This window comes from Callorhinus ursinus, unplaced genomic scaffold, assembly GCF_003265705.2.
Source record: "Callorhinus ursinus isolate GAN/ISIS: 27379988/994484 unplaced genomic scaffold, GSC_fseal_2.0 scaffold44, whole genome shotgun sequence".
Lineage (NCBI taxonomy): Eukaryota > Metazoa > Chordata > Mammalia > Carnivora > Otariidae > Callorhinus > Callorhinus ursinus.
Genome location: NW_027397106.1, coordinates 3,067,214 through 3,089,168, shown reverse-complemented (window position 1 = coordinate 3,089,168; position 21,955 = coordinate 3,067,214). Strand labels below are relative to the sequence as shown.

At 56.7% G+C, this 21,955-nt stretch overlaps 2 protein-coding genes across 11 annotated transcripts; both read left to right on the top strand.

The window, feature by feature from the left end:
- Nucleotides 1-8,546: 8,546 nt before the first annotated feature.
- ATG101 (autophagy related 101) lies at nucleotides 8,547-15,179 on the top strand. Of its 7 annotated transcripts, none has more exons than XM_025883255.2 (4): nucleotides 8,547-8,663; nucleotides 9,211-9,331; nucleotides 12,116-12,443; nucleotides 14,484-15,179. In XM_025883255.2, the coding sequence occupies exons 3-4, from the start codon at nucleotides 12,192-12,194 to the stop codon at nucleotides 14,886-14,888; spliced, it is 657 nt and encodes a 218-aa protein (XP_025739040.1). In that variant the 5' UTR covers nucleotides 8,547-8,663; nucleotides 9,211-9,331; nucleotides 12,116-12,191; the 3' UTR covers nucleotides 14,889-15,179. The 7 variants fall into 7 exon arrangements, with proteins under 7 accessions (XP_025739040.1, XP_073738056.1, XP_025739039.1 ...); XM_073881955.1 differs by having other exon boundaries at nucleotides 8,547-8,677; nucleotides 9,211-9,325; XM_025883254.2 differs by having other exon boundaries at nucleotides 8,547-8,677.
- Nucleotides 15,180-17,080: 1,901 nt separating this feature from the next.
- Nucleotides 17,081-20,480, top strand: SMIM41 (small integral membrane protein 41). Of its 4 annotated transcripts, none has more exons than XM_073881847.1 (4): nucleotides 17,081-17,484; nucleotides 18,095-18,207; nucleotides 19,549-19,662; nucleotides 19,978-20,480. In XM_073881847.1, the coding sequence occupies exon 1, from the start codon at nucleotides 17,096-17,098 to the stop codon at nucleotides 17,372-17,374; it is 279 nt and encodes a 92-aa protein (XP_073737948.1). In that variant the 5' UTR covers nucleotides 17,081-17,095; the 3' UTR covers nucleotides 17,375-17,484; nucleotides 18,095-18,207; nucleotides 19,549-19,662; nucleotides 19,978-20,480. The 4 variants fall into 4 exon arrangements, with proteins under 4 accessions (XP_073737948.1, XP_073737947.1, XP_073737946.1 ...); XM_073881846.1 differs by having other exon boundaries at nucleotides 19,549-19,743; nucleotides 20,009-20,480; XM_073881845.1 differs by having other exon boundaries at nucleotides 19,549-19,743.
- The last annotated feature ends 1,475 nt before the right edge of the window (nucleotides 20,481-21,955 follow it).

Sequence of the window (21,955 nt, the reverse complement as noted above, 5' to 3'; positions counted from 1 at the left end):
CCACCACACGCACCTCCCCCCCGCCGTGTTTACTGAAGAGACAGAAGCAACTCTGGATGAATTCGTGGTTGTTACCAACCTGAGCTCACAGGCCTCAGTTTACTCTTCTCTAAGAGGTAGATAATCCTGATGCTTGCTTTTTGGGGTTGTTACACAAAGCACTCAGACTAGTTTCCGATGTGTGGAAAGCCTCTGATAAGCCCACGCCTGGCGGATGGGGCCTGTGGTAGAGGCCTGCGGGCTGAAGGATGAAGAGTGCCACTCGGCTGTCACGGTTCCTTCTTGGGGCCGTGGTCTCTGATTGGGCTTCCACGTCCGTAAGACAGGGTGAGGGGCAGAGCCTGCCTCGTGTTGCCACTGGGAGTCCGGGAACGTCGGTGGGGGGCACTGAGCCCGGGGCTGGGTACAGGGCAGCCCAGGATGGTGTCAGCTGTTAGTACAAGTTTTCTTTCCAACTGCATTTTCCACCTTCCTCCCCACCTGCCTAGCACCCCAGCAATAAGATCTGGGTTGCTGGTGGCCCTTGTCCTCTTGGGAAGCAGATCGTTCGGCATTCCTAACTGTACTCAGGTGCCCCTATGTAGGTCCTCCAACTCCCAAGCTCATCAGTTGCTTAACTGCCTTAAAATGCAGATTCCTAGGATCTATGTCAGAAACTTCGATTTGCTGAGGGGGAGGGCCCAGGAATGTACGCTTTCACCAAGCACTCAAGAGTGCTTGTGATGCCTGTGGTCTCAGTGCCACTTTTTTGAGAAACAGGAGTCTAGATCGACCCCAACCTGAGGCCCCAGGTAGCTGCCAGCTATGCAGGGTCCAGCCCCCTTCACTGAGCTCAGTGTCTGTGCATTCAGCCCTTCTCAAGGACCTGGTAGGAGACCCGAAAGCACCGCCCCTTACACCTGTTCCTCACAATCCTTGGGCCAGGACTCTGAGGCTCCACTTCGGTGGCTCCTGACGGGATGGAAGTCATACAAAATAGGGCTTTGCTCCCAAGGATGGAATCAAGGGCCTTTCCTATGCTCTAGCCACAGCCTGCAGATTCCCTGAGGAGCTACCAACCACATGTCCTTGCTCGGGTTCTAGGAAGACAGTCCAGCCCCAGGCCTTCTGCAGGGTCCACATGTGGTTGGTGTGGATAGCCCTGGGCCCTGCACATGAGGACCACCACCTCCAGCATGTGTCCCTGGCACCACCCGCCTGAGCCCCCTGAGTGAGCCTTTGTCGAAGCACACACTTGGCAAGGTGCAGGGCAGGTGGCAGTTAGGAGATCTGCTTCTATTCTCAGCCCTGCCTCCAACTCCGTGCTGCTCTCTGAGAAGCTTCTCTTCCTCCCTGAGCCTCGGTTTCCCCATCCGCTCAGTGGGGAGGTGGGTCCAGGGGCGGTACTCCGGTTAGGAGCAGAGCTTGCTAGGAAAGCTGTGGGACTGGACTGAGTCCTCTCCCTTTGGGTCGCTCTCTTCCGTGCCCCCGACTTTAGCACAGATAGATGTGGAGCACAAGACAGGCCCTTTGGGTAGGCAAAAGGGCCACTTAGGGGCTTGAGTCAGAGGCAGGGGTTGGGTATGGGGTGAGCAATGGAGAGTCTTGGTCTGTGTAGATATCTAAGCCCCATAGTGATGATAATAGCTACCACATACAAGGTTCCATCACCCACTAAGTTCTTTTCATATGACATTTGTTGTTTCTAACCCTGACTACCACTCCATGAGGAAAGTGGTTATCCCCACCTCATGGGCCGGGAGTAGTAAAGAGCAAGGCCCTTGGAACTGGACTGCCTGGCTTTAGATCTCGGCTCCAGCTCTTTCTAGCTGTAGAATTTTGGCTAAGATATTTTTCTGTGCCTTAGCGTCTTCATCTATGAATGGGGAAATAATTGTATCTATTTCATAAAGTTACTGCAATGATTACATGAATGCACGTATACAAAGTGTTTCAAACAGTGCCTGGTGTGAAACAAACACTCAATAAAGCATAGCTATTGCTTTTACAAAAGAGGAGAAAGGAAATGACTTTCCCAAGGTCACTTGGCTTCTAAGTGGCAGAGCGGGGTGTGTCTAAATACCTAACCATTAGGTCTCCCTGCCCAGGGCCCTGCACATGAAAGAAGCTCCATCATGGATGGTGGCTCCTTTCCAGTACTCTGGTGATTGGGGTACAGGGTGGGAGGCTGCTTTCTCCTGCCCCGCCCTGCCCCACCCTGCCCCGCCCAAGGGCTGGAGCCTGGAGTCAGGCCCTTTCTTTTCCACTGAGCAACTGGAAGAACTGGCCTCCAAGTCTTGCTAGGGGCTGGGAGGGCGAACAAGGGGGCATTGAGCCTGGTGGGGCCTCACAATGGCTGCTCTGTCCCGGCTAGCCGGGGGCTGGGCCCGTTTCCGACGGGGACAATAGTCAAAAGGCAGTGACGCCGGCAGGGCCTGGAATCCCAGGCGGGATTTTCCAAGACCTCAAAGCCTGCTGTTTGTCCTCACATGGAGACCCAGGAAGCCTGCCTCCCTGTCTACCCCCAACCCCACCCACGCTGGGCCCTGTGCCCAGAGGCCCCGGCCCCCTCCCCAGCCCTGAGGTGCCATTGTGACTGGGGTTGGGGAGGCTCTGAGGTCTAGGATCTGAGTGGGTGCTCTATACCCCAAAGTTTGTGCCTGATGACCCTCGTCTGGGGCCTGGAATGGAGGAAACTGCCTCATGCCTGGGCTCTGGCCACCGGCACTTGGTTATGGAGGGAGGTGGCAAAGTTGGCCTCAAGGAGGCTGAGGAGCTTCTGAAGGTCACGGGCAACCACCCTGTGCCGGAGCTGTATTGTGCCACATGGTCGGCTCCGAGGGTCCAGTGTGCTAGGCTGTGTGGTAGCCTGCTCTGTGGCCGCGGAGGGAAGCCTGCCGGAGGCTGTCGGAGGCGGGAGGCCGCATGCGGTGGCTAGACGGTCAGCAGGTGGTTAGTGATGTCCTTCCGCAACCCTGAGGCAGCTACGTGGGGCATGTCCCGGCTGAGGGCAGTGCTGGGTCCCCTGTAGGGGACAGCCAGGCCTAGGGAGTCCCAGGGAGTTTTAGCGTCAATCTGAACTAGCCCCAGCCCCCACCGAAGTCCCTGACTGCAGCGGAGACCCCAGAACCACTGGGCCTCCTCAGAAGACGAGGCTGACAGGGTGAGTGTCCGTCCATCCACCCTCCAGCCCTGCTCCAGGCTAGGCTTCTGCCGTGCCCTGCCTTGGCCCCAGGTTGGGGGCTGCTGGGGTAAGGTCTAGGCAGGCTAGTGGGACTTTGAAACCTCCAGCCTCCAGTTGTGAGGGCAGGAAGGAGTTAGGGCAAAGCTGAACAAAAAGCTCCCTCCCCTCCCCCAATATCTCCTTCCCCACACAGCCAGGGACATTCTGAGGGCAGGAGGCCCATTCCAGTGTCCCCAGCTTGACTCAGAGCTGGCCTGAGGACTATGGGGCCCTGGAGACTTTGGCCTTGGCTTCTTCTCCCTTTCCCCCCACCCCTAGGCCCGTGCTTGGTTATCCTCCCTACCACCCTGGCTCCCCTCCGCCTGCTGCCGGGCCCTGACCCTACCAGGTCGGAGGGGTGGGGGGCACTTGAGGTCTCCTCAAGGTCTGACCCAGGCACCGGCACTGTCCAGCCCCTACTCAGGCATGGCCGCGGGGGCTGGGGGTGGCAGCTGGGCCAGGAGGGGAGTGCCGGGGCGGGGGTGTGTGTGTGGGGGGGCTGTCCTGGTACGTGCTGTGTTAGCAGGGAGCAGTGCCCAGCTGCAAGCCAGGCAGGCGGGGTGCCGGCTGTCCCTGCCCTCCTAGTCCGGCACATCAGAGGGACGAGGCCCTCACCCAGCCCAGCCTTGGAGACCTGGACCCCAAGCTGGGTAACTGCGGTACTATGAGGGTAGACAGATGCCTCTGGCCTGACAAGAAACCAGAGTTACATAGAAAGACCCCCTTACTGGGGGGGTAAATAACCTCTCCTTTTGCAAGGACAGTCACACAGACTCCTCTGGCCCAGAGAACAGATACACACATGCCTCCCAAAGGAACAGATGCATAGACCTTGCAGGAAGGAGAGATGACAGAGCCCTTACCCCTGAGGATAGACCCAGAAATTAAGCCATCCCCACCCCAACTTGGCCAGAGAGACAAACATATAGACCTTCCCAGAGAATGGTACCCACGACCCTTCCCCAACACCGAAGCGCAGATTCCCACATCCCCCAGGAGGACAAGCAGCAGATGTGCTACCTCCCAGCCCGAGCCAGGTCTAGAGGCTGCCTGACGAGGTCGGGGCTGGGAGGTGCCTCTTTCTCACGCTCTTTGCTACCCCGTCGGAAGCCCAGCCATTTCCTCTGCCTCAGAGGAGGGGATGTTGAAGTGGGCGATGGAGGAGCCCATGACCGGGATCCCAGGGGGCCAGATGTCAGAAGGGGACAGCTGATTCTCCGTGGCCCCGTGGCCTGGCCGGGGTGAGGGGGTCAGCAGACAGGGTGCTGGCCACCGGGCCAGGCTAGGCACCGTCAGGAGCCCCCAGCCTGACGTCAGTCCCACTCATTGTTGTTGCTGGGGCTTGAGTCACTCCCCGTGACGCCACTGGGGTCAGCTCCGGAGCGACTGGGGGTGGCCTGCAGGCCCAGCTTCAGGGCTTAGCTCTCCCCTGGGCACACACTAGGATGGGGTGGGGCCATCCAAGGCCACAGTCACCATGCAAAGCCAGCTGCCTACTCCCAAGGTCTTGGGTTGGCCTTCAAGTTCCCTCCATGGGCCTCAGCTGCCGGCCCGGCTCAGAGGGCCTCAGCCAGCCACCCGGCTGCCTGGCTGGCTGTGGCACCGGGCTCTGACTGCGAAGTCCCTCTGTCTTTGCCTCTCCTGCCCCGCAAGCCTCAGTTTCCACCCTCGGCTCTCAAGGAGACCTCTCCCCCAAGCCTTTTTCTTTCCCCTTCTCCGGGAACCCCCCTTCCTGAATAATTCCCTGTAGCTCCACTTCTTTCTGGAACCGCTCTCCCTTCCTGCCCATCCCCTCACGTTGCTATCCTGTGCTCTCTGCAGCTACCCCGGTTTTCTCCTGGCGTCCAGTCACCGCCCACCTTGCCGAAAGCAGGGCTTGGGCCTCTTCTTTATTCTCAACGTAGCTCCTTCTCTCCCACAGTCCCGCGAGATTGACAGCAGGAGCCTCCGTCCCAAGCCCCCTCTGGTCCCTGTAGAGCCTGCTGCCATTTCTTTCATACCAGATCTTGTGTCCTCCTGCCCAGGAGGAACATTTGCTCTGCAAGACTTTGAGCTTTCAGAGGGCCACACTGTCCACCGTGGTATGACATGGGTGTGGCACGTGGACAGTTACATGTCTGGCATGAATGCATGAGTAAGTGAATGAATAAATGATTACATCTTGAAGGGTGCCTGGCTCAGTCTGTAGGGTGTGAGACTCTTGAACTCAGGGTCGTGAGTTCAAGCCCCCTGTTGGGTGTAGAGCTTACTTAAAAATAAAATCTCTAAAAACAACAACAAAAAAGGGCGCCTGGGTGGCTCAGTTGGTTAAGCGACTGCCTTCGGCTCAGGTCATGATCCTGGAGTCCCGGGATCGAGTCCCATGTCGGGCTCCCTGCTCAGCGGGGAGTCTGCTTCTCCCTCTGACCCTCCCCCCTCTCATGTGCTCTCTATCTCTCATTCTCGCTCTCTCAAATAAATAAATAAATTAATTAATTAATTTAAAAAATGTATTCTTTGCTTTCTTTAAAAACAACAACAACAACAACAACAAAGATTACATGTTGATCATAGGCTGGGACAATTCATTCCACACGGTCTCACTTTTTGGACCCTCCCTCCCTGACAGGACCACCCACATGGGTGTAGGACCCAAGGTCTGGGGTGCAGTGAGAACTGCCCTGTGAGGATCTGGGGAGGTAAGAGGAGGCAAGGATTGGCCAGCATCTGGCTGGAGACAAGCAAGGTGAGGGGGCTTAGCTTCAGCCTCAGGCAGGAAAGGCTCCAGGGGCAGGGTGAGTTTTGGAGGAGGGACAAGGGTGGATGAAATGAGGACAGAGTGCGTGGCCTTGGCAAGTGTATTAGTCAGGGTTCTACAGGGAAAGGGAACTAAAAGGATGTATATCTATAGAAAGAAATTTGTTATGAGGAATTGGCTCATGTGGTTATGGAGGCTGATAAGTCCCAAGATCTGTAGTCAGCATGTGGGAGGCCCAGAAAAGCTGGGGCATAGTTCCAAATGCTGGCGGGTGGGAGACCCAGGAAGAGCAGATATTTCAGTTCGGGTCTGAAAGCAGGAAAAAAACCCAGCGTACCAACTTGAAAGCAGTCAGGAGTTCTCCTTATTCACGGCAGGGTCAGCCCTTTTAGGCTATTCAGACCTTCAACTGATTGGATGGGGCCCACCCCCATTGGGGTAGGTAGTAGTTGGCTCTGCTCAAGTCTACCAGATTCAAATGTTAATCTCATTCAGAAAACACTCTCCCAGACACACCCAGAATAATGTTTGATAAATTGTCTGGGCACTCTGAGGCACAGGTAAGTTGACACATAAAATTAGGCATCAAATAAGTTACAACATATCACTGAGCCTCGGTTTCATTACCTTGTAAATTGGGGGGAAACTGTATTTACCTTCAAAGGTAGTTGGAGAAATCAACACAACAGTGCATTCGAAGTGCTGGTATTGTGCCTACTAAGGCTCAATAAGTGATGAGTAGTAGTAGTGATGATGATGATGATGTCAGGATTGTGGCCTCCCTGAGATGGCGGGTGTCAGGGGTAGGGAAGAGATCAGCCACTCTCTTCACTGACTGGCAGTCTCTGGGAGTTAGGCTCTGATCCTCCCCACCCACCCACCCAGGGCTGGTTCTAACCTCCTTTGGGTCTCCCCTTTTGGCTCCTCACACACTCAATATTTTATGCTGATTCCTCCTGGTTAAGTCCAGGCTCCGGAAGAGGTTGCTGGTCTGTAAGGCAGTCGGCTTTCGCCTTCCTGAGGCCCTGGGGGTAGTCTGAGGCTGCCAGGGGAGAGGTAGCTGCACCTGGGATAGAGACAAACCAGAGACCAAGTGCACCAGGGCCCAACTATGGGGAGGAGGGTGAGGGGACAGGGAACTGACGAGGAGGAGGTAAAGGTCAGCCAGAAAAGGAGTTGTGTGGGGGTTTAGAAAAACTGGTGGGAGGGCGCCTGGGTGGCTCACTTGGTTAACGTGCCCGGAGTCTTGATTTCGGCTCAGGTAGTGATCTCAGCGTCCTGAGATTGAGCCCCGTGCTCAGTGCTGAGTCGGCTCGAGATTCTCTCTTCCTCTCCCCTGCCCCTACTCCCATTCACACTCTCTCTCTCCACCCCTTTCTCTAAAACAAACAAACAAACAAATGAAAACAAATAAAATCTTAAAAAAAAGAAAGAAAGAAAAACTGGTGGGAGAGGGGGAACCTAAAGGGTGTGCTGGAGCCAGCAGGTACTGGTGCTGGAGAGCCCATTGTACCTCTGATGATCAAAATGTAATCCTTCATTCATTCCGGACTCTGCATTCAGGGATGTCCTGTAACTTCAAATCAGCCATCGTAGAAAACTAGCAAACGCTACTGATCAAGGCATCTTCCCACTAGAGAGCAGGCTTTGAGTGGGGTGTATTGGAGAATGGTAGTGCATGGGGAGGGTCAGGGTGGAGAAACCAGAAAGAGAACTTCTGTAGTGGTATGGAATCCTGCATTTGAACCCCAGGCTTGGCAACTTACCAGGTGACATTGGGCAAGTTACTCAACCTCTATCTGCCGCTAGTATGGATCGTTATCAAGCTTAATTGACATACATAAAGCACTTAGAATCATGCTCTTTACATTCCACTCAATAAATATGATCTATTACTATTTTGGGAAAGAAAGTATGTTAGCATCTTAATCCTCAAGTAAACCACTCAGGCGGAGTCTCTGGGCATTAACAAAACAATGGACAAACCTCTGCCTGCCCTGGGCTTACGATCTACATGGACAACCAAACACGCTCCCAGAAGTTACAGAGCACTAAAAATGCACTCATTCGTATAACACTTTACATTCCACGAAGATCTTTCATATGAATTATCTCTTGTGAGCCTCACAACAGCGCCCCATTTATAGAGGAGAAAATCAGAAAGGATGAGTGACGTCAAGAGGCTCACACAGGGGTCAATGGCAGAATTATGAGCCTTACAAGAACTGTCACCAGATCGGTCATGGTAGAGCATCAAGTAGTGCTCCTGTATGAAGATAACACAGTAAGGTTATGCCCCTTTCTCCAGCATCGTGGGGCCAGGGATTCTGTCTATTATGCACGCTGGACAAGCCAAAGTTTTGCCATCCGTTCAGCATCACGCAGCGCACCGGCCTGGGCTCATCTCCAGGCCACCTCTCCAGATGGCATGCCCTTCATCTTGGGTGATCGGTGCCCAGTCCAGACCCCTGCGCCCAGAGTTGGGGGACCAGACCTGCGTTCCAGAGGTTGGCTCGTCACCGATGACTCCTCTCCGCCTAGGGAGGCGGCACAGAGCGCACTGGCCTCTCCTTCCCCCTCATCTCTATGGCGGAAGTGCGCGGTTCCAGCCGAAACACAACAACATTCTCGGTGGTGGGAGTGAATGGATTCGTCCAAATGAGGGGGGTACGTCTCACCATCGAATCAGAAGCTCCGAGAGCTAATCAAGACAAAAAGTAGCAGGTTCTTACGGAGCAGTATGTGGCCCTCTGTGTCCGCTGGCGTGGCTGTAAGGCGGGGCGGGCGGCTGCGCTGCGTCGGGGCCCGTCCGGGCAGTGTTCGCGCTCCCCGCCGGAGGCCCGCGGAGCCGGTGGAACCCGCCCGGCTGCGGGGGGCGGAGGCCCGGACTTCCGCCGCCGGCACCGCCTCCTGTTGCGGTGGTTGGGCGCCGGCGGGAGTGCGGCTGCGCGGCCGTCGGGTCTGGGACGCGGGCTCGGGGAGGTGGGGGAGCGTTCCCCCCAACCGTCTGCCCCCTCTCCTCGTGCAAGCGCGGGCACTCCCCGGGCCGGCGGGAGGGACGGCGCGCCTCGAACTCCCGAGCGCGGCCAGGCTGGAGGCGGGGAGGCCCCCCACCCGCACCTCCCGGGACCTCAGGAGGCAGCTCCTCCCCTGGACCCTGGACTTCGGCAGGTCGCGGGTGGTGGCGGTGGGAGACACGGGACCCGGGCGGAAGGTCCTTCCTGGGCCCGCCAGAGTGTCTTGACGCTGAACCTTCTGTTTTTGCTTTTAGGCTCTCTTGCGCTCAGTCGCCAGCGTGGACGTCGAGGCGCACCTGCGGAGGGGGCGCCTGCGCGTGAGGAGGAGCAAGGGCATGGTCCGAGCCTGAGGCACCCGCGCTCAAGGCTGTACGCGTAAGTGGGCATGGGGATGCCCTGGGCTCCAACCTGGCTCTGTGCTCTGCACACCTGGGCCTTGGGGGTAAAGGAGGGATGAGACTTCCCAGGCCCTGCTCGAGAAGACTCCCTCCTCACCGGAGGCGGGGGTGAGGGCAAGGGGACAGACAAGCTCATCACGGACCAGAGGTGGCTTGCTGTGGGAAGGAGGCTGGGGTTGGTCAGTACCGACTTCTTGGAGGAGTGTTGCCTAGAACTGTTCAATAATGAGGGAAGAGCCTGGGCGTGGGGCAAAAGAAAGAAGCGGCCTGGGTGAACGTTTGTGGGGGACCCCAGAGGGGGAAGTGGTGGAAGAAGGGGGAGCTGGGCCAGACCTGGGAGCCTCTAGATGGGAGGCTGTTGAAGGGAAAATACGAGAGGGCGGAAACGAGTGGGAGAGCCCGACTCCTCCTGAGTGTAGGAGAAACCACTCCAGCAACCCTTGGAAGGACCTGGAGGCTCCCGGTCAGGGTGATTTGAGCAGTTACTTTGTACTAGGTTCCAGGCACCGAGTTTCCAGTGATGAGTAGGGTCCAGTCCCTGCCCTCAAGGAACTGTCTGTCTAGTGGGAGAGCTAAGACAGGGTAACACCCGTGAAGAGACGGCTGCTAGGACAGGTAGACCCGCGCTGGTAGCCGAGCGAGAGGCAGAGCCAGCCTGATCTCCGAGCTGTCCACAGGCTGCCTCGTGTTCACTGCTGAGCACTGCTCTTTAATGGGGATGAGACAAACTGAAATACACTTAGAGGAGAGCTGCCAGATGAGATGTGATGTCCAGCTGGCACGGGGTATGGGGACTGGGGGCCTTTAACCTGTGGTAGGGGTGAGGGGTGACGGAAGAGTTGTGTCCAGATATCAGAAAGGCGCATTAGTGGAAAAGCGGTGAGACTTAACTCTGTATGGCTCCTGCTATCCAAACTGTGGGCAAGGGTTTGAAGCACTGAGGGGCAGATTCCCTCTGTAGAAGGAATACCTGAGTAGAGCTGTCTAAAGATGGAAAGGTCTGGGGCGCCTGGGTGGCTCAGTTGGTTAAGCGACTGCCTTCGGCTCAGGTCATGATCCCGGAGTCCCGGGATCGAGTCCCACATTGGGCTCCTTGCTGAGCAGGGAGCCTGCTTCTCCCTCTGACTCTCCCCCCTCTCATGTACTCTCTCTCTCATTCTCGCTCTCTCAAATAAATAAATAAATCTTTAAAAAAAAATAAAGATGGAAAGGTCTGTGAGAGGTGGTGAGTTTTCCGTCAGGGCAGGTTTGTAAGCTGAACACTCAGCAAGAAATGTGACTATTCCCTCTCCTTTGGGGCTCATATTCAGATACTTACCAAGGTCTGGATCGCAAGTTTGTTCTTGCCTTCCTACTCGGTCCACCAGTGCTGTATCATAGCCTGTGTTCTCTCTCCGCAACAATGATATCATAGTGAATTATGGCTGATACTTACTATTTACAACTGGCCAGGTACTGCTTTAAGCGCTTTACAGATGCTAACTCATCCACTCCCTGGGACAGTCCTTTCAGGGTAGCTTTTATAGATCCCCTTTATATAGATTCGGGAAACTGAGGCACATAGGAGTTAAGTAGCTTGCCCAAGGTCACACCGTGAGCAAGTGGCAGAGCTGGGTTCCCAACCCATGCTGTCTGGCTTTAGAGTTGCTGTTTTTAACCACTATTCTACTCTGTTTTATGTAGGCGATTTTATTTGATCCTCACAAGAATCCAAATCCAAACAGATAAAACACAGTGATTTGCTTGGTTACAGAGCAAGGTATAGGAGAGCTGGGGTTCGACCCAGGACTGTTGGATGTGGGTCGAACCATCCACACTTTGCACTTCACTCCCTCACATCCCATTGCGCTGCCCCTGTAACTGTCTCTATTGTCGGGGCCTCTAACTGGACTTCTTGCCCAGCCGTTCTGCCTTAAATCTGAGTTTTTACCCTGGAGTCTATGGATGGCCTTGGCACTAGGTGAGATTGGGCGTGTGTGCGTGTGTCAGTCAGGTGTCAAAGCCCCGTATTCATTTTTTTTTTTAAGGTTTATTTATTTATTTGAGAGAGAGAGAGAGACCATGAGCAGTGGAGAGGAACAGAGGGAGAGGGAGAAGAGAGCCTGCCGAGGGGCTCCATCCCAGGACCCTGAGATCATGCCCTGAGCCGAAGGCAGACGCTCAACCGACTGAGCCCCGCAGGCGCCCCTCAGTCTTCAGAGTTTTTATTGATTTCTCAGAGCGGTTTCTGGCCACAAAATAGTGAAGAGCGATCCTTTGCCTTTTATCCGGTTAACTTTCTGCTGCACAGATCTGATCTTGGCACAGTGATGCATTGACTCTTCACTGCCCTCAGCACAGCGTCCAAATGCCTTAACCTGGTCATTCAGGGTCCCAGGCAGCCAGACTCCCATCTTCCTTTTCTTTTTACTCCCGCCTTGTACCCTGGCCAGTCCGGTAGCATTCACCTGCCTTTGTCTTCTCCAGTCCCAAGGCCCTTCAGGAGCAGGGGCCGTGCTCGCCTTGAGCGGCGTGGGCACGCAGCGAGCCTTTGCGGGACACTGCACTGGACGCTGTCCTGAGGTCAAGCCCTGGCTGGTTGGTTGGGCTGGTAACTTTGAAGCTCTCCCTTCCTGATCCCGAGAGTCTTCCTGGTAGTAGTGCTGTTGAAATGCAGAGAAGAGCCACGGAGGCAGAGGCTGGCCGGGCCAGGAGGGAAGTGGACAAGTAACATGCACATCATTCAGAAGGTGTCAGCTCGCTGACCTGGCTGCTCTTGCAGGGTGGCCCCTGGCTGGGGTGAAGCTCCCCCGTGTTTATTCTTGCCCCGCCCCCGGGTGTGGGCTCCTGGCTGCAGGATGAACTGTCGCTCGGAGGTGCTGGAGGTGTCGGTGGAGGGGCGGCAGGTGGAGGAGGCCATGCTGGCTGTGCTGCACACGGTGCTCCTGCATCGTAGCACGGGCAAGTTCCACTACAAGAAGGAGGGCACCTACTCCATTGGCACCGTGGGCACCCAGGACGTGGACTGTGACTTCATCGACTTCACCTACGTGCGGGTCTCCTCTGAGGAGCTGGACCGTGCCCTGCGCAAAGTTGTCGGGGAATTCAAGGTAGGGGTGTGGCGCAGTGGGCGGCAGGTGGGCCTCGAGTGCCCCTCCACCCTGGCTTGCCCTTGGACCAGCTTACCCTTCCTGAGTGTTCCTGTCAGGTTCTTCCATGGTCTAAGGAACAGGCGTGTTCAGCACTCCTTGCAGGGAGGAGGGCTTTGGGCAGGGGCAGGGGCTGGTAAAAATACCCAGGGAAGGAGAGCAGGCAGCCCTTGCGGCATGGACATCAGCATCGGGTTCCCTTGGGTGCTTATTGCCCACCCCCCGGGCTGGACCTTCTGTCTGACTCTTCAGCTCTCCCTCCCTCCTGACTCCTTCTCTCTGCTTCCACTTTCCCCTTCAGGAAGTTCCTTTCCCCTGGGAAATTCCCGGGGAGGGACGCTTGCAGGGCTCAGGTGCTTGCCGTCCAGCGGGGCGTCCCTTTGGGCAGCGTGGCACGTGTTTCTGTACCTGTGGGGGCGGGTAGGAAGGTGGCAGGGACACAGCGGGCTGCTCGTGTTGGTCACCTCAGGCAGTGGGAATTTGTTTTCATTCAGAGTTGCCGTGTTTCACTATTTCAGTGAGTGCCTATTTTGAATTTTCGAGTAAGAGGGAACTCTTTTTAAGGAGGGGAGAGGAGGAGGGTTGTCTGTCTGACTTCCATTCCACAGACGTTTGGAGAGCGCCTACATGGTGCTGGGCGCCATGTGCTCACGGCAGGAGGTGGACCCCCCCCCCCCCCCCGGGCACAGTGTTCCCCCACTCCCACTCCCCAGTCCCTCTTCGAGGGAGGCTATGGTAGTCAGCCGTCTGTCCTCTAGACATCTGTAAGAGGCACGTGGCATATAATGGTTAAGAGCATGGACTCTTGGGGCGCCTGGGTGGCTCAGTCGTTAAGCATCTGCCTTCGGCTCAGGTCATGATCCCAGGGTCCTGGGATCGAGCCCCGCATCGGGCTCCCTGCTCAGCGGGGAGCCTGCTTCTCCCTCTCCCTCTGCCCCTGCTGTGTTCCCTCTCTCGCTGTGTCTCTCCCTGTAAAATAAATAAATAAAATCTTAAAAAAAAAAAAAAAAAGCATGGATTCTGGAGCCAGACTCTACCACCCAACAAGTGTGTGACCTTGGGCAAGTGACTCCACCTCCCTGGCCCTCAGTTTCCCTGTATGTAAAATTGGAATGATAATCGTACCTGCCTCATAGGTATAGGCACTCTGAGGATTAAATGAGTCAGATATGGCAGGTGCTTGAACCAGCCCTGCACCACAGGAAGCATTAGAGAAGTGTTAGCCATTGTGACCAGCAGTCAGGGTCCTGTGACCTTTCTTTGTCTACAAAGGGGAGAATTATTCCTTGATGGACGGTTTAGGACTTGAGGGAAGCATCCTTACCCTCGGAGTTGGTCTTAATGCGGATGGAAAGGGGCTTCAGGGTCCCAGCCACCCTAGGAGGGAGGAGTAGGGCCACCACACCCCCTGGAGGTAGGGGATAGGCAGAATTATTGGATGAGATGGTCTCATCCTTGCTTCTCAGAGGAGAAGAGGGAGAAGCCAGGTCTGGTCTGTCCTTCCCTCCCCCCTTCTGTTTCTTGGTTTCCTTTTTTTCTTTTTTTAAGATTTTATTTGTTTGTGAGAGAAAGAGAAGTGGGGGAGGGGCAGGGGGAGAAGCTGACTCCCCCCTGAGCAGGTTCCCCCCCCCGCACCCCCCCCTTTGCACATCCCCCCCTTTGGCTCAGTCCCAAAGGCATATGCTTAACCGACTGAGCCCCCCAGGTGCCCCTCTTGGTTTCCTTTTTTCTAATTAAGGATCATTGGGCTTTAATCCCCTCTTCTGCTCTTCTTTAGAGACAGATTTTGTTGGTTTGCTGACTCAAGTTTAGGCTGGCGGTTTGCTGTGTCACTGCACACGAATCCTTCGCCCTCTGTGTGTCTCATTCCCTGCCCTCCCCGAACGACTAGTAAAGCTCAGAGAGCCTAATTTTTACCCGGGGGTGTAGGAAGGAAGCGCTCACAGGGCGAGAGCCCCTCCAAGGTCTTGGCTGCTCATCTGTTAACCCCTCCTTCCCCAGGATGCGCTGCGCAACTCTGGGGGTGATGGGCTGGGGCAGATGTCCCTGGAGTTCTATCAGAAGAAGAAGTCTCGCTGGCCTTTCTCGGACGAGTGCATCCCCTGGGAAGTGTGGACGGTGAAGGTGCACGTGGTTGCCCTGGCCACAGAGCAGGAGCGGCAGATCTGCCGGGAGAAGGTGGGCGAGAAGCTCTGTGAGAAGGTCATCAACATTGTGGAGGTGATGAACCGGCACGAGTACCTGCCCAAGATGCCCACGCAGTCGGAGGTGGACAATGTGTTTGACACAGGCTTGCGGGATGTGCAGCCCTACCTCTACAAGATTTCCTTCCAGATCACTGATGCCCTGGGCACCTCGGTCACCACCACCATGCGCAGGCTTATCAAAGACACCCTTGCCCTCTAGGCCTTAACTGGGGCCACGGGTTCTCCTGGATGGCTTGTAGACCCTGGCTTCCGGGGATCGTACTGTGGGGCCCTTGGGGCTCTGGAACCTGCTCCAGGTCCTTGATGAGACTTGGAATGGCCACCCCTGGCTTCCTTGTTTTGTGGCTGCCAGTCTTTGGTCATCTCTAACTTTTGCTAATGGTCAAGTCTGGCCTTCACTGTCTCTCTGCATCCCTCTGGGGGTCCCCTTTCCTCCACTGTATGGAAGAGCCATCGCTAGGATGGTGAATAAAGTTGAGAATGCATTTGGGTTGAGCCGTCTCCGGTAGCTTGTGTTCTGCCCTGAAACATTAACACTCCCTGGCAGACCTGTGAGGATGCAGGTGTGTGGTAAGGGCATTATTCCAACATGAAGGGAATGGGGGGAGGGGATAGATTAAAACTGACCAATTCGGTACTCTGTTGGACATTCACATAAGCAGGTGTTAACCACCCAGGTGTCACCGTGGTCAGCCTATGAAAGACGACACAGATCAGGAACTGTTGCTTTTGGATATGATGGCTGTTTCTTCTCCCTAAGGAAGCTGTGATATCCCTGCCTTTTATATTATCTGGTCTGGTTTCATGATGGCCTCAAAGAGTATCTTCTGTGTCTTCAGAGAGCACATACAGGTCCCCGCGTGCACCAGAAAGCTCATTTAACTGGGGGTTTCCTTCTCTGGAGAGACTGGCCAACTTGAGACAGGTGTCTGATGACACTTCTTCCAGGTCAGGCTGGCCCTTTCTGGTCAGGACACTGCTTTGTTAACACACTCATTTCTACACCAGCATACTCAGAATCCGTGAACTCCTTGTGTACTTCTGATTTATTCTATACTTTATACTTTTGGGTTGTATGTGGGCAGTTGTACCAGGCTAAATGGAGCGGAGGTGGGGTGGGAGGGGTTTTGCCCTGGTCCTGGAGCAGCAGGTAGGTAGCCCACGTAGGCAGGAAGTGTTCACACATTTTTCCCATTCCAAGCCCCCGTGGCCCTGTGATACTTCACAACAGATCTTGTGAAGTCATGCCCTTGATCTCTGGGGCATTGGGAGAACTCAGGAGGTTCTTAAGGCTGTGGAGCTGGGGAAGGCCGTTTCTAGCAGGTCCTCGATGGTGTGTAATCCCTACCTGGCCTGCTGCAGTCTGGGGATCTTCTTTTCCTCCTAGCTAGCCACCAGCTAATCCCCTTCTGAGTGGTTGGTTGGCTGATAGAGTTAGTTGTTTGTTGGCCGTGACTTAGTTTTTTAAAAAGAGAGCTCCAGGTTGCTGTCTTGCAGGAGACCTGAGCAGGAGGGTCTTCCCTCCATCCCAGCTTTTTGAGACTTTCTACTTTACTGCAGCCAGACTCTGCTCTACCCCGACCCCAGGTTGGCCGTGGGACACCCCACAGGAAGTGAGCTCCCCTTGGTGGACAGGACAGTAACCTTTCCATTCCTTTTGGCATTATGATTTCCCAGAGGTAGGGGACTGATTTACTCAAGGCTGGAACAGGAGCCCTGGTGACTCAAATCTGCTTTCTCATCAGTAGGTAACTTGACCTCTGGGGCCTGAGCAGGGGAATGGGGATAGGACTTGAAGTTCCCCTGCCCTCTGGCTCTCCTTGCTGTGGGCCCAAGGAGGCACTGGCCTGCTTGTCCAACTCCAAGAGGCTCCCAGAAGGGACGATGGAGGAGTAAGGATCTGTGCCCCTCAGGTCCCGGAGGCTGCTCATTTGCCTCCTGTTCCAGTGGCCACCTGGGCCACCCGGCAGTATTGAGCTTTGGCTCAGGGACAGCTGGGGAATGCTTGCTTGTCTTGTGTCCTTTTTAGTGGGGCAGCACCCCCCACCAGCACCTGGGGTGGGGTCCAGAAGATTTTTTTCGGTTCTGAGGGAGGTGCTGTCTCTTGACTTCCTTTGCCAGGGGAGAGGGAAAGCCTTGGGCACCGGACTCTGGCTTTGGCTGGTTGGGTGCAGGGGCTGGGTTCCCACGCGTGGGTGTGGAGGCCTTTGGGACAAGAAGAAATACTCCAGCCCCGGGAGTCTGGGCTATAGTCCCAGCTGGAGGAGCTCTGCGCGCAGGGTGGGAGCCAACAGCGCCTGGGATCCGCCCCGCGAGCCCCTCCCCTATGCAGCCGAGGCCCGCCCGCTGGGGGTCCCGTACATCTGGCCCTCCCGCGCCCATCTGGGCAGCCAGCCGGGCCGTAGCATGAACGGCTCCCGGGCGGGCGCTGGGGCCCCGGCCACCTGGCTGAGCTCCTGCTGCAACCAGTCGGGGGTGCCGCCACCGGAGCCCCCAGAGGGGCCGCGCGTCGTGCAGGCGGCGGTGCTGGGCGTGCTGTCGCTGCTGGTGCTCTTCGGGGTCCTGTTCCTGGGCGGCGGCCTCCTCCTCCGCGCCCAGGGCCTCACGGCGATGCTGGTCAGCGAGCGGCGCGCGTCCCGCGAGGCCGAGCCCGGCGGCGCCAGCGGAGGCGAGGACGACTCCTAGGCGCCCGTGCGCTCGAGAGTCGCGGCCTCCAGGCGGCCTGGGACTCGGCACCCGACGGCTACTGCGGAGCGGGGGTGCCGCGTCCTCCGCCGAGGCTGGCACCCGCTCAGGTGAGAGCGGGGGGCAGCTCTTCAGCGATTCGGGTTCGCCCTGCACGTCCACCGGGTGGGCCCTGCGGCTGCCCCACCCGTGTCCTCTGTGAGGGGGAGGCAGGGCGGATCAGAGGAGGGCTTCTGGAGGGGGCCGCAGTGTGCTTTGGAGCCCCTCCCTGCCCGTACCCAACTCCCGCTTTGCCCCAGCCCCACCCGGAGCTAAGGCCCAGCTCAGCCGTGGCCCAGCACGCCCATGCCTCTGGGAGGCTAAAGGAGACACTGCCACAGAAACTTCGACAACCCGGGCCTTCGGCTTCTGCTTCCTCCGCCTCTCCTTCCTGAAGCCTTGTCCCTAGACAGGGATCTGAGTAAGATTCCTCACTGTGGCCTCCCTTTGGAGGCAGAGATGGGAGTATGGGTCCTGTTTTATGGCAGAGCCAGGGGCCTGGATGACTCTGGGGGATGGGGAGGTGTGGCGGTGTCCCCCCTCCCCCAGACCCTGTTCTGGTGTGTGTGGGGGGGGTGGGCAGGTGTGGCCCAGAGCCCTGAGCTTTGCGATATGTGTGGGGAAGGTGGTGGATGGCAAGGTTCCTGACAGCTGGGGAGCCTCATGAGCACATTGCTGTAGGAAGCCGGGACTGAGGATTCTCAGCTGTGGGGGCTCCATCTGGCTCTCCTGTCTCTGACTCTCCAAGGACAAGAACCATCTGGAGGGAAGGGCCTGGGTGGCCTAAAGACAAGGTAATTCCAGGCCAAGGCTACCTTGGGGGGAGCCACAGGGGTTGGGCAGGGAAGCCTTCACTGTCTCTCTCTGCTCAGTGTTGTACCTGTGGGCTCCTGGGAGGTTTCTGTGGGGCTCTTCTTTGGGGCTGCCTCTGACCTGTTGCTTGCCAAGGGCAGAGGCAGGGTCCCAGCTTCCCTCTGAGAAGGGAGTCAGTGCTGTGAGGGGAGGCTGGGGAGCGGAAGGTGACGGCGTGGGCGGGGTGTGGCTGAGCAGCTGCAAAGCTGACGACGTGTGATCCCTGCACAGAGCAGCCCAGGATTTAGCACTAATCCCGGGCAGTTGTACCACGCTGGCCTTGCTGATCTGCGGACTTCTCACCTCACGGACGCCGCTGCCGCCCCCTCGGAGAGCTGGCTGGCCAGGGCGGTGAGGGGCGTGAGCGTATGACTGCTTCTGGCATCAGGGCAGGGGGCCGGACCTGGGGCCCCGGGCCACTCCCCTTTGCGGCGTGCCCGACGAGGGGTGAGAATGCCCTCTGTTTATCGGATCCAGGTGCCTTTGCCCCCTTGCCTGATAACATTCTGCTGTTTTTCGACCCTTTCTCCGCCCTGTGCTCTTCTCTCCTGCCCACAGCCGGGATAGAGGAATTTCCAGATCCACTATGAACCCTTCATTTTGCAAATGGGGGCACTCAGAGAGAAGAAAGTGACATGCTCCAGTGAGTGACAGAGCTGAACGAAGCCTGAGGCTCCTGCTTCTGAGCTCAGGGGGTGGGGGCGTCCCTGAGCGAGAAGGCTCCTCCTTGGGTCCTTCCTCTTGCTCTGTCCTTGATTTCCCGCCACTCTTGGAGATGCTGATGCAAAATATGACCTCTCTCCGTGAAAGAATGAACCGTCGCATACACACCCCTATTTGGCCTATGGAATCTGGGACTGGAACCCCAAGCCCCCATGTTACTGCCTCCCTCTTGACCCTTCTTCCCCAGCGGCCTTGTTAGAGTGCCTTTTATCGCTAGGTACAGCCTTCCAGCTGCTGGTAGCTGTTCTCCGGCCAGCAGGGCTCAGCTTTCCCTTGGCCTGAACCTGAGGGTGGGGGTGGGCTCACACGGTCAGCTGGAGTATGGTATCCACGGAAGACCCACTCCAGGGGGACGGAGGAGAGGGGTCAGAGGTGAGGGTGATGACTTTGGATTGGCGTTTGGATTCAAGTCTGGGTGGTGGTAGGGGTGTGGAAAGATCTGGTAGAGGGAAGGGTGGTGTCCCTGGTGTCATGTGTCTGCTGGAGTCGGGGGGCGGGGGGACCGAGGGGGTAGGCAAAGGCTTTCTTTATCCAACTTCCTGCCTCTGCTGTCCCTTCAGCTCAGTGCTGGGAGAGCCCGGCCGTGGCCTGTGCCGGGGACCTCGATGTTCCTGGGGGAAGATACTGGGATGTTTGCTGTGGAACTCTGACCCTGGCCAAGGCTGTCTGACTGAGTGAGGAGGAAGAAGATTCAGAGAATTGGGGAACGAGTGCTGCTGCCTTCCCATCTCTCAGGCCGCAGCTTGGAGTGACAGGTGGGGGGTGCGTGAGTGTGATTTGAGGGCCTTGGAGTAAGGCTGGGCATCTGGACCCCCCGCAGGCTCCACTAGCCTGCACTGTCCCTGAGGGAAAGCCTGGGGCCACAGATGGGTGATCTTGCCTTAACCTTCCTGTGGCCCGTGAGTTTCACCATGAGCTGGAAAGGGCTGTTGGGGGGTTGATCCAGGCCATTCCTCAGCGAAGATGGGGGGTGGCGCTCTCTGTTACAGATTCTTGAGCCTCGCGTGGTCTGTCTCCCAGAGAGCTTTGCCACCAGCCTGCAGCACCGGGGAACTCCTGCTACCTTTGATCCCTGAGCGGTGCAGACAAGACTGGGAGAAAGCTGGCTTGTGGTGAGGCCTCCACCTGCGATCCTGATCCTTGCACTCAGCCCCGCCTCTCGTTTGCTCCGTCCGTTCAGCCTCCTGCAGTACCCGTGGACGTGGGGCTGGGAGGTCAGCGCTCCAGGGATGAGCGAGCCCCCTGAGCAGCTGCTGCATGTCTGGGGCGCCGGAGTGTGCACGTACACCCTGGGTGCTCAGTGCGGCAGATGCTGGCTCCGCCCCCTGACCTGCAGGCCTCGGAGGACAGGGGTGCAGCCCCTGGCCCATCGCTGATACTGGGCTGCTGTGGTCTGACAGGCCAGTGACCTGTCCCTGCTGAGGGCCGTGGGTCAGTGTCGTCCATTTGGAGATCTTTGGTGCCCCAGCAATGCCCTGTCACTTCCTGTGGCTTGTTATTAAATACGTTGGTAATCCAAGTGTGGGGTGTACAGTCTATGTTTTCAGCTCTAGACTCTTGGCATTTGTGGTACCCTGCTCCCACCCTCCCTCCTGTTTGAACTGTTTCTAGCTGATTCTGAAAGAGCGACCCCAGCCATGGCCCCTCTGCCCTGGCCTCTCCTCAGTGGTGGCTATTCCCCTCCGACCCCCAGAGCGAAATCTTTCCAAGGGTGGGTAGGAGGTGGGGGCTGGCAGTGACGTTCATGCCGGCAATCGGCTGCCCCCCAGTGGCCAGTGTGGGCCAGAACACCGCTTCCTTCACCTGGTGTTCTGAGGTCTAATCACACAATCAACCCGAGGTGATTTGAAATGAGAGTGGATTTTGTGAGTGTGTGCACTGAATTCCAGGTGGTAAACCATCCTGAGTCTCTGTCTCTTCATCTATAAAATGGGGGCAACAGCGTCCTTGTGAGGATCAAACAGGTAATGTGCTTGTCCGTAGATAAAAGGTTTTCTACACTGTAATTACCATGTGATGTTATTTTTCTCCCCCCCCTGAAACCCCACCATTCCCAGAGAAGAGGTGTAGAACCACCCACCCTGTTCCTGGGAACACTTGATTTATTCATCTCTTCCACGAGTATTTACCGAGTGACTGCTCTGTGCCAGGCAGGCTCTGGGACCTGGGGATGAAGTGAGTGCCACAGAGCCCTTGCCCTGGAGGAGCTCACAGTCCGGTAAAGACCACTGCTCACAAAACTGAAGTTAACATAGACAGTAAGTCGTGCCCAATGTCAACAGAGCCAAGAGCAGAGAGTGACCTGCTCCCAGAGAAGGGAGAGAAGGGGGTGTACTGAGTGGGCGGCACTCACAAGGCAAGGAAGGGGAAGAGCATTCTGGACAGAGTTGCGGAGGGTGTGGGGCTGGGGGTGCCCTGCGAGCAAGGTAGGTAGAGCATAGTGTGAGACCAGAGGGGTGGCAGCTGGAGAGGAGTGGAATTTACCCTGGGGTAGTGAGTCACAAAGTGACATGGTTAAGATCTGGATCTTAGGGAATTGGGAGGGAAGTTGGTGGGTGGGAGCAGGCTGGACAGCAAGGAGGCTGTGATCAAAACACAACAGAGTCAGGGCGCCTGGGGGGCTCAGTCAGTTAAACGTCTGCCTTGGGCTCTGGTCATGATCTCAGGGTCCTGGGGCGGGGGGGAGCCTGCTTCTCCCTCTCCCTCTACTGCTCCCCCTGCTTGTGCTCTCTCTTTCTCTCTGTCAAATAAATAAATGAAATCTAAAAAACAAAAAAAGCCCCAAAGCTGGCAAAGTCCTAGTGGCCTGGACGAGGGTGGAAAGTAAGGGGACAAATCCAAGTGATATTCAGCGTTCAGGCTTTGGTCACAAGTTGGATGTGGGAGCTGAGGGAGGAGGAGGGAAGGACCTAGTTCCTGCTCTGAATTACTGAGTTGGGGGGAGATGCCTGCCATCCACCCAGGTGT